At 38.7% G+C, this 11,425-nt stretch overlaps 1 protein-coding gene across 6 annotated transcripts in view; it reads right to left on the reverse strand.

Annotated features, from left to right (window-relative positions):
* LOC144062592 (neuroligin-1-like) overlaps window positions 1–11,425 on the reverse strand; it is a 250,496-nt gene that overhangs the window by 37,568 nt on the left and 201,503 nt on the right. For all 6 annotated transcript variants that reach the window (XM_077584129.1, XM_077584126.1, XM_077584128.1 and 3 more), the window contains one exon: window positions 11,252–11,408. In XM_077584129.1, coding sequence (XP_077440255.1) covers window positions 11,252–11,408 — 157 coding nt within the window. The remainder of the gene's footprint in view (window positions 1–11,251; window positions 11,409–11,425) is intronic.

The following is an 11,425-nucleotide window of genomic DNA, read 5'->3' on the forward strand; positions in this document are numbered from 1 at the left end:
CCTCGGAGTATAATCCAAACTCAGCGCGTCCTCCAACAGTTTGGCCACGGATTGTTCCATGCGTACATCACCAAAACTTTCGTCCACTGCGGCAGTTGTCCCTGCGTTGTATTGACTTTAAAGCATCTGTCTTGGCTGTCAGATGTTTGACTTGAGAGGACAATGATGCGAGCTGTGTCTCAAGCTCAACCAATCGGTTGGAGCCGTCTTCCAAGACGCGGATCGACATAGCATGTAGCTTAGCTCCTGATTAGCACTGTCCAAGGCTTCGTGTAGCTCAGCGCTAACTTTAGCTATTTCTCCGCACAGCTTGCTGGAGAGACTTTCTATCTTGGCATGCAGGTTTGTTGGGAGCGCAGCCACCGCGTCTCCTATCTTGGCCAGGACAGATTTTTCGGAGGCTTTGATGGCCTCCATTATGGAAGCGACGGCCAGATCCAGAGGGTCCTTGGGAGGCCCCGCCTCAGGAGAGTCAGCAGGCTTCACTGCCGTTGGTTTTGGTCTACTCTTGCCAGACATTTACAAAAATCAAAAAATATTTGACTAAATTAAACAGTTTCAAAGTAAGTGCCATATCAGAAACATGGCTTGATAAAGAAAAAAATAAGTGACATGGGACTTGAAGGATATGATTTTTTTACTTAAAGTCACCAGGAAGTATAAAGACCTAAATAACCCATGGATGACAAAGGGGATGCATTTAAAAAGAAAAATATTTATATAAAAAGAATTATAAAATTGAGAACTGTTGATGCTGAAATTATTAATAAGACCTAAAAAAATAATTGTGTAAATATTATAAGAACAAGTAAGAAATATTATTATCATACACTATTGGAGCTAGAAGCAACACATATGAAATATGGAAAATATTAAATCATGTAATTAAAAATAATTTTTAAAAAAATTGATCATCCGGAATATTTTTTAAAAGATAAAAATATTGTTATTGATAAAATTACAGAAATAGCTAATGAATTTAATGAGTTCTTTGTCAATGTTGGTAATGATTCCTGAGCCAAGAAATAAATATGAAGTAAATAATATCAAAAATAACTCCTACACTATGTTTCTTAGTGCAGTAAATGAAACTGAAGTTTTAAATGTTGTAAAAACACAAAAAAGTAAAAAGTCCACTGATTGCTTTAATATTGACATGACATTTGTCAAAAGCATCATCGAACATGTTGTACAACCATTTATATATCTGTAATTTGTCATTTAAAGCTGGTATCTTTCCATCAAAAATGAAAACCGCTAGTCATTCCTATTTATAATAGATATAGACCAATATCACTTTTGCCACAGTTCTCCAAAAAATTTTGAGAAACTTTTTTACGTTGACTGGAAGCAACACAGGCTCTTAAGTGAAAATCAATATGGATTTAGAGAAAAACTATCAACCTCGATGTCACTTGTACAAGCTATAGCTACAAGTATAGATAATAAAGAATTTACAACTGGGATTTTTATAGATTTTAAAAAAAAAAAGCATTTGATACTATAGATCATTATAGTATATTATTAAATAAATTAGAAAGATTTAATAAATTTGTGAAATACAGTTTAGCATATAAATAGATTAAAAGTTACCTAGATAACATATATCAGTATTTGCAGTTCTACAACATACAATCAAATCAATTGATGATCTATCACGGCATTCCCCAATGGTCAGTGCTTGGCCCTAAGTTATTTATATTACATATAAACAATATCTGCTGTGTCTCCAAAATACTTAAAAGTGTTTGTTTTTTTTGCTCTCTATTGCACTGGAGAAAATTTGAAACTGTCACGCCGCATTAGCGGTCCTGTGTTGCTCTTATTTTGGTCCATCCATTTCTGGTTTTATTTTGAAACAACTAACCACCACTCTCACTCCAGGTCACTTGCCCTTCCTCTTGCCATGCTCAATCCCGGTTCCTGAATCATTCCACCTGTCTCCAATTATCCACCTAATAAATAGACTGCATCAGCCACCTCCTAGTGCTGAAGTGTCACACGCCGTGCATGGAAGCTCTTGAGCCGCCGCAGCTCTTGAGCCGCCGCAGCTCTTGCGCCGCAGCCCTTGCGCCGCAGCCCTTGCGCCGCAGCCCTTGCGCCGCAGCCCTTGCGCCGCAGCCCTTGCGCCGCAGCCCTTGCGCCGCAGCCCTTGCGCCGCAGCCCTTGCGCTGCTCCTGTGCATTGTTTTTATGCATTGTTTTTATGCATTGTTTTTATACATTGTTTTTGTGCCTATTTCCCTCCTGAGTGGAGCGCCTTTAGTTGTCTTTTTTTTAGTTTTGTAAAGAAACTGCTGCCATTGAGGCCAACCTACTCCCTGCGCCTGGGTCCTCCCTTCCTCGTTGTGTCAGAAACAGCTTCTGTTTACGGTGGAAAATTTATTAAAAGCATTAAAAAAAAATGTTTTGATGACTTCCGGGTTGACAGCAAGTAAGATGGCAGCCTAACGTTTTGCTCTTGCCAGAATGAATCCTGTTAAACTCCACTCAGCGAAAAACAAAGAATAGAATCAATGTGAAGAGACATGAGTGGGGTAGACAAACGCAAAGGACGACAAACTAGAAGCACCCGAAAACAAACCGCAAGAAGACGCCAAAATGGATGAAAATGCCAAAGCATGCAAGCTAATGGATAATGCTAACACTTTGACACTAAAGAGAGCCTACCTGGCCTAACAAGACTATTTGACAAGTTGAGACAAGAAATAAGAAATGGATTTGTGTCGTTCAACAAGGGAGGTTACGGCTGAAATAAGAAACGAGCTGGATACATTCAAGTTGGAAATGAACAAGCGTCTAGCAGACAACGACAAGCAACTGAAGGATCAAAGAGAATGCTTGAAGGACGCACATGCACACATTTGTAAAATTGAGGACTGGGATATGGAAGTTAGAGATATCCTGCTGAAAAGTGACTGTTTTTTCACTTTTCAGCAGGATATCTATATCTATATATATATATAATCAGTAAGATTATAAAGGACAAACTGTCGGACCTGGAGGGAAGATCACGACGGAATAATCTGCGCATTTTTGGAGTGCCCGGGGGAGCAGAGGGGTACTCCATGCCCAGCTTCGTGGAGGAACTGCTGCAGAAAGAGCTAGAGCTTCCAGCTGAAACACGGCTCATGATCCAGTGGGCACACAGGGCACAAACCAAGCGACCTGGCCAGGGAGCGTCACCAAGATTAATTATTGTGAACTTTCACCAGTTCGAAACTAAAGAGTCCATACTCTCATACAAAAACATCCCAAAATAAACGGGAAACCATTGTTCTTCGATCAGGACTATGCTTTTGAGGGGGTTCCAAAAACGTAAAACCTACAGAGGCATAAAGCAAGTCCTGAAGGAAAATGGGATCAAGTTTCAAACACCAATGACCAATATTAAAATACGCTGGACGGATGGGGACAAAACATATGCAAACCCGAAGGATGCGGCTGATGAGATGAGGAGAAGAGGACTCGATGTGACAATCAAGGCCCCGGAGCAGATTGAGGACGCAATGGAGAGGCGTATACAGCAGGCGAGTAAATAGATGCGGGCGCGTGCGTCGGAGTCCCGGACCAGCGCGGCAAGCCAGAGAGCGAAGGAGAAACTGCAGGAGTTTCGGTGATAAAGTTATGGAGCAACAAAGGGAAGTAGCAAAAATAACTATAAAACATGCAAGGTTTTAACTGAAGAAATTGTTATATGTAGATTACTTCCTGCAAATGTCATCATTAAGAAATACAATTAATATAGGCAAGAGACTGTGTAGAATGGAAGGAGTTGAGTCGCTACTTACCGTATTTTCGCAACTATAAAAAGCGCACTTTAAAGTCTTAAATTTTCTTAAAAAATCTAAGCTGTGCCTAATAGTGATGTGTCGGTCGCGAACGAACCGGCTCTGAGAGCCGGATCTTTGACGTGAACGACGGGAGCCGCCTCCTGACTGGGAGCCGCTTTTTTTTTCTCTCTCTCTCTTTATTTTCTCTCTAAAGCCGCATTTGATTGGTGAGTATGTGTGTGTGACGTCTCTGTGTCTGCGCTCAGCGCTGAGCAGCAGAGGGGGGAGGGGCACATGACAGCACGCTGCAAGCAGTCACACACACTCAAACGCAAACGGGAGGGAGGAGACGAGAGAGAGGAGGAGAGCGCTTGTATAAACGGAAAGGTAAAAAAAAAAAAACTGTTCAAAAATGAGTGACAAGAGAAAAGGCAGCAATATATGGACACATTTCAATACAACAACTGACAAAACTAAGGCAGAGTGTAAAGTCTGCAAGACTAAAATTTCATATCGGGGAGGCTCTACAAACAATTTACACCGGCACATGAGAACTACTCATCCTTTAGTTCAATTGGAGGAAAAAAGGCAAATAAATGAACCTGATAATGAAGGTGCTACTGCAACTGTTGCTGCTGCGGCTGCAGTGTCTTCAGCATCATCCAGTGCACCACCACAACAACGGAAAATTACAACCCAGAACTCTCTGGGCCAATTTTTGCAAAAGTCAATGACTCCAGCAAGACAGAAGGCAATTGATGAAGAACTGGCTAAAATGATTGCATGTGATTTCCAACTATTTTCAGTTGTGGAGGACAAATGATTCAGGTTTATTCATTCACTCAATCCAATGTATGCACTTCCAAGTAGGAAAACACTCTCCCAAAAAATCATCCCAGGCCTGTATGACAGAGAACGTGCTTCGCTGCAAGAGAGGGTTAAAAAAGCCACTTCAGTCCCATCTGAAAGAATCTTCTCAAAAGCAGGACAGATATTAACGGAGAGAAGAAATAGGATCAGCCCCTCAAAGTTGAGGCACTTGGCATTTCTGAATGTAAATCTAGACTGAAGAACACTGTTTTCTGGATGCAGATTTTTTCTTTTATTTTTATTTTACACATTTTAATTTATATTTTGCTGTGCGATTCTGTTTGTCTGTTGTTTCACTTGAAATTTGTTATTGTTAAACCTTATTTAAGTTCATTTGTAAATAGTTAAATGTTTGTTTTGCACTATCTAATTTGTTTTCTATTTTCTTTTTTTATAACTGTCGAGTTTATAAATAAAAGTGTATTTTATACAACAAACATTTGATATAGTGCAATTTTTTCACATTAGTAATTCATATTGCGCATAGTTTTAAATTGTTGTTGGTAATATATTTATTTAAGCGACAAAAAATCTAAAGAGCCATTTGGGAGCCGAAAGAGCCGGCTCTTTTTAGTGAGCCGAACCAAAAGAGCCGGTTCCCTAAAAAGAGCCGGAAGTACTAGTGCCTAATAGTGAGGTGCACCTTGTGTGTGGACCACGGTCCAAAATCTGACTGACTATGTGGTAGAACTTCTTGCGACACATTGCTTATATACAAGAAAGGCGGACCAGACTGAGGACAGACATGAGAGCACGGGAGAGTCAACTTTAAAAACATGCACTAGCATATGTTTTAGCATAATAGCATGCTACCATATGTTTTGAGCTAGCGTATGTTTAACCGTGCCTGCGCCCAACAGTGCGGTACGCTTTATGTGTGTGTTAAACACAGAAATAGCACCCGTAACTGTGACTGCGCCGTATAATACGGTGCGCCTTATGGTCGTGAAAATACGGTACATCTACAGGGGAGCCCTTCTCTTATAGAAGGCTTTCCCTCTCACCTACCAACAGGTCTCAGGGCCCAAAGGAAGGCCCCATTGTTTTCCGGAGGGATTTTTTTTTTTATATTATTATGTTTCATTTTTTATTTAGATGTGTTTGTTCTTTTGGTCAAGTTGTTCAGAACGCCCTTTGTCCAAGATGCAACCTAGGGGGTTAGGGTTAGGAAGATATGATCACACTATTTAATATTTATGCACCACATGGATCTGACAAATCATTCTGTAAAGCTATCTTCGATTACATTACTTTAGAGACGCAAGGAATATTTGTGTGTGGGGGCGATTGGAATATTAATTTGAATCACACTTAAGATTCATCTAGTGCAAAAAAACACAGCACATGCATGTCAAAGTATATCAATACAACATTAATGGAGCTGGGGATAGTAGATGTTTGTCGTGAGTGCCACCCATTATAGAGGAACTATTCATTCTATTCAGCCCCACATTTTAGCCACACAAGAATAGACTATTTTTTTCATGAACAAAGAAGATCAGTTTAGAATATTGGAATGTCAGATAGGGGTTGCAGATTTGTCAGATCACTGTGCTTTAACATTGAATATAAACAGGACAATTAAGACAACAAACTGGAGATTAAATGTTCGCATGCTAAATAATCAGCAAATTGTAGAAAATATGAAAATTCGAATACACAATTACAAAAAAAGAAAATTGTAATGGCGAAACAGATCCTACAATAATATGGGATGCGATGAAAGCAGTAATAATGGGCAAATTAATATCCCATGCCTTATACATAAAAAAAAGATTTTGGATTTTCCGAAAGCTACAGAAGATTTAATGCTTTAAAACAACTGCATAAAAAAATAATGACCCAGAAACACTCAACAAGATAAGAGAAACGAGGAAAAAATAGACAAAATTGTAACACAGGAGGTAGAAAAAAGATTTTTTAAACAAGCTTACTATGAAGACGGAGCAAAATTAACCAAATCTCTAGCCAGACGTTTAAGAAACCAACAACAACTTAACGTTATTCATAAAATTAGAAACCCTAGATCCAAAACATTAGTATACAAACTTGAAGATTATTAATCAAACCTATATTCACAACCAGAATCTACGACAGAAGAAGCAATTCAAGAATTTTTAAATTCACGAGATCTACCAAAAATAGGAAAAACACAAAATTCAGTAATAAATTCTCCAATCACTGAAAAATAATTAAACGCGACGATTAAAAAAACGCGTGGTATCGGATCTGTAAAAAAGAGCTGACCCCTTTGCTGTTGGCATCATTTAATCATACACTGCAAAATGGTGTACATGGAGATAAGCCATAATTACTGTTATACACAAAGAGGGCAAGGACAGAGAGCACTGTGAAAGCTATAAACCAATATCAATATTAAATTGTGACTATAAGATATGCACATCAAATATATGTAACAGATTTCAGACTTTCATTTTTAATTTGATTGACAAAGATCAATCAGGCTTTATTAGAGGGTGTCAAACCCAAGACAACATCAGGAGGACACAACATGTTATACAACAGCTGCAGGAGAAAAATGAAAGTGCTTTACTCTTAAGTTTAGATGCCGAAAAGGCTTTCGATTGTGTTAGCTTGAAATTTTTGTATATTTGTTTGGAAAGGTTTGGCTTCAACTCACAATTAAATAAATGTCTGAAAACATTATATAAAAATCCAAAAGTGAGAATTAAGATAAATGGCAGCCTCACAAACTGGTTTGGGCTGGAAAGGTTGGCCAGGCAGGGATTTAGCCTTTCCAACTTTATTTGCAATCTTCATCGAAACTAATCTTCATCGAAATTATTAAAATTAACTAAAATGGGCAATAATCTGAAATATGTTACCAAATGTTGAATGACGTTTATCAATCCTTTCATGGACCGCAAATGAGGTCTTGGGTCCAAAATAGTGAAGCTTGTTCTTTGAGGTGCCTTAGTAAGATGATGGCTTTGTTAGAAAGATGATGGCTTTGTTAAAACGTCAATCTCTGTGAATGTTGTTTAAATTAAAATATTTGTAAACAATAATGTCTGAAAAAGTATATTAATAAATGTTATTTTTTAAGATGTATATATTTCTATTATTTCATGTTCAACCTAGTGTGCACAAATGCTAAATTTGTACCTTTGAGGGTCCAATGGCTCATCACTGTACCATCAAAGGTACACAAGTGTACCCCCTTCAAGAGGGTACATTTTGGGATCTTTACATATTTATCTAAAATTGTACCAGGGGTTCTTAACTCATTCACTCCCAGCCATTTTCACTGAAGCAACTCCCTTCGCTCCCGGCTGTTTTCCTGGATTTTGACTGATTTTGCAAGGCCCACAGAATATTGTGTCCTATACATGGAACTTACCAATAGAAAGATTAGTCTCTTCTTTCACTAGGAATTTTTTTTTTTTTCATATTCAGATTCATATTTCTATCTGTTTCCATTTTGCAGCAATTAGTATTAGAATATAGCTAAGTTTCATCATTATTCACAAATCTGTTTAAAACTGTGGGTAAATTAGCTTTCTCCTTTTTTAACATGGCCCTGGTTGATCTAGTTTTGTCTGCTGCTACCTGCTGGCCATTTTTGTAATAACTACCATTTCTTCAAACGTTCTCTGCAGTTGAGAGGCTGCATCAAAGCCTTCTGTATGCGGGACACTTAAAACATTTAAAATTTTGGAGCAAAGTTACCTAGGAGAACCAACTTTTCCTCTCAAAAGTGGCCTGGGGCCCATTCAGAAATTATGATTTATGCTGACTTATTATTGTTAGTATTTAATAACTAAGTTAAATCTAGTTAAAGTTTATCAAATAATTATCAAATAACATGATATAATGTGGTCATCAATGACATTTATTTATGTGTAAACACTGACACCCAAGATGCCCAACAAGCAAAGAATTCTGGAATTCTGAGCTTCGTCTCAAGTCAAGCTTTTACCACAAGACTAAGTTATTTTACCTCATCAAAAAGATGTTTTGAAATGACAAATAAAATTATGAGGTGATAAAAAAAAGGTGATAACATTTTTTGAATGTCAGAACAAGAGAGATATTTAAATTTGTTTACATTATTTTTTTTCAATAAATAAACAGTCCGTGCTTGTGTGACGTATGGTGGCGTCAAAGTTAAGCAGGGTTTGGCTAATTACTGCCGCCTAAAAGCTTGACAAGCTTCTAAATGATCTTAAAAACGCACTTCTCCGTTTTTATGTGGATGTGGGTTTTTTTAAACAAATGGGGCAGTGTGGACAGATTTTTTTTTCAACACGGGGAGGGGGGAAACATTCGGTTTTAAAAATACCCTGCTACATGTGACATAAATGAAAGCTGCCTGCGTGCGACCTTTGCGGCACACAGTTAAAAAAAAATTAATTACTTTGCAGCACACTAGATGGCGCTTGCGGCCCATGGCCCACAGACAGAATTTGGCCAACTCAGGTTAACGAGATGGCGTCCATATGTCATGTGACCAGCAGTTGATTGGTCATGCTGTGATTTGTCAACTGCTGGTCACATGACAAATGACGCCATCGAGTTGGCCAAACTCTCTCTATATACGGCTCTGATGGCCCAATGTTTAGGAATCACTGCCCTAAGGTACATATTTGCCTGCAAAGGTACAAATTATTCCTAAAATGTACCCTCTTAAAGGGGTACAATATTTGTACCCATTAGGGTACTGCCACAGTGATGAGCCATTGAACCATAAAAGGTACAAAATTAACACCTTTTTTCTGACAGTGTACAATAAACATAACAATGTTTTACAACAACACTGAACCATATTTTATTATTTAATATGTACTAGTGGATGATTTTTTTTTTAAAATTGATTGTGGTAAACAAAAAATTGCAAGCACACACCGCTCGCCGGGTTGTTCCCATTCAATTGAATGAGAGCTGCAGCCAGCCACAAACCAGAGCCTCGTCGCTCCACCGGCCCACGGTTATGACTCCCGCCTCAGGGATGGCGGCTTTGGTGGAGGACTTCGGATGTCGGAGAGTAAAGACGACAAGCTGTTGCCTTGGAGACGCGGCCAAAGGAATTAAACTCAGCTCTCCATTCAGAATGAATGAGCATTGTGTGCCGGTCTCGAAATCATTCATTACATTACAATCATAGCAGTCCATATGAAATTGTATTTGTAATTATTGTCAATTCCAAGCTTATGTCACAGTCTGAGTCAGTGAAACGACCCTCTCTATTTAAAAGCATTGGACTTTGGATCATTGTAATTTGATTTGTGAATATTATTTTGATTTAAAAATGTGATGAAATGTGCAGCTATTAAAACAATCTGCCTTGTTTGTAGGATAGTCACAGGCAAAAGCAATAGAATATGCCATTTGTTTTCAATATATAAAGGAACCATTTGCATTGCGTGTTGGGGATATATCAGAAATACCGGGATGTTCAGAATTGTCAATGTGTAAAAGCTTCTGTGCATTTGATGGGATGTATTTTACGATGTTGCCGCATCATGTAATGGCAATTCATAATTTGAATCACAGCAAAAAGAGTAGCATAGACTTGTCACTCGTGAAATGTTATGGCAGAACCGCATACACTGCGAGTGTGAAAGCTTGGACAGTTCAGCGCCCCCATCCCGCCGCGCGCCTGTTGTATTGGAAATGTAATAGAGGCCGTCCGGTCACGTGCCGGTCGGGTCTAGTGGAAAAGTGGCTTTAATTTAGCATAGGTAGACTCCTTTTATACATCATGAACAGTGGAAACAAGATTCAAATAAGCACAATTTTGAGCGTTTATGATTAACACTGTAAATACTTTTGTACCTGAATGTGTTATTGTTTTGCCTGTCTGTTTTAAAATAAATGTGCACATTCTAAAGGAAAACAATTGCTTTACTTCAGTTTAGAATAAGGCTGCAAAATAATAACCTTGCAAAACAAATTATTGCAGTATTTGTGAGTTCACAAACTGCCAAGAATACATCTTGTACCGAGCCCGTTGATTTTCACTGATCCGAACCACCGGCGATTCAGACCAATCACAGAGCGACATTGTGTTTGGGGCATGATATGCAGCTGGGACGAAACCAGGAACGAATGGACGCTGCAATTAATTCTGTTCTTGCAGAATTATTCACTGTTTCGTTATTGAATGAGGAACAGCGAGAGGCTCTTCGTGCATTTTTAGCTGGTAAAGATGTTCAAGCCCCCCCACAACGTGAACAAAGACGACATTTTCATCCGTGGTCATGATTGGTCAAAACAAACGTGCAATAAATGCCGCATCGTCCAATCAGCTCGAAGTATTGTACAGAATGTCCCGCCTTTCACGAGCAAACCACCGCGGGGCAGTCCCAGATTGATAATGTTGAGAACTCCCTTGAGTGAATCATAATATCAATCTGGCTATTGCCAGGTTAGCAAAATAACAAAATGTGGGAAAAGTGAAGCTCTGTGAAAACTTTGCAGATGTACTGTGTACTAGTAAATATAATTTTAATTTGAGAAATGCAAGGAAAAGTAAATGCACATTGTGGGTTTTAAATGTTTTCGTTGCCGTTATATGCTACATGCATCATTCATGTATAACATTTACTTTTACTGATAGGTACGATAGGTACTAAGATAGGTAGGTACCTTGTTTGCACGATAGTGCTCTTTAACACGGGGCTTGAGGCCTATATGCAGGTAAAGCTGGTCTTTTTGGTTGTAGCGCGTCCATACCACTTCTTCAAAGCGGTTAAGCTTTGTGTGGATGAATTTGGTGTCCTGGGGTACAGGCTGATTAGGGTCCCTGGAAAAGAGCATCAA

The sequence above is a fragment of the Vanacampus margaritifer genome, chromosome 13 (assembly GCF_051991255.1).
Source record: "Vanacampus margaritifer isolate UIUO_Vmar chromosome 13, RoL_Vmar_1.0, whole genome shotgun sequence".
In the NCBI taxonomy this organism is placed as follows: Eukaryota; Metazoa; Chordata; class Actinopteri; order Syngnathiformes; family Syngnathidae; genus Vanacampus; species Vanacampus margaritifer.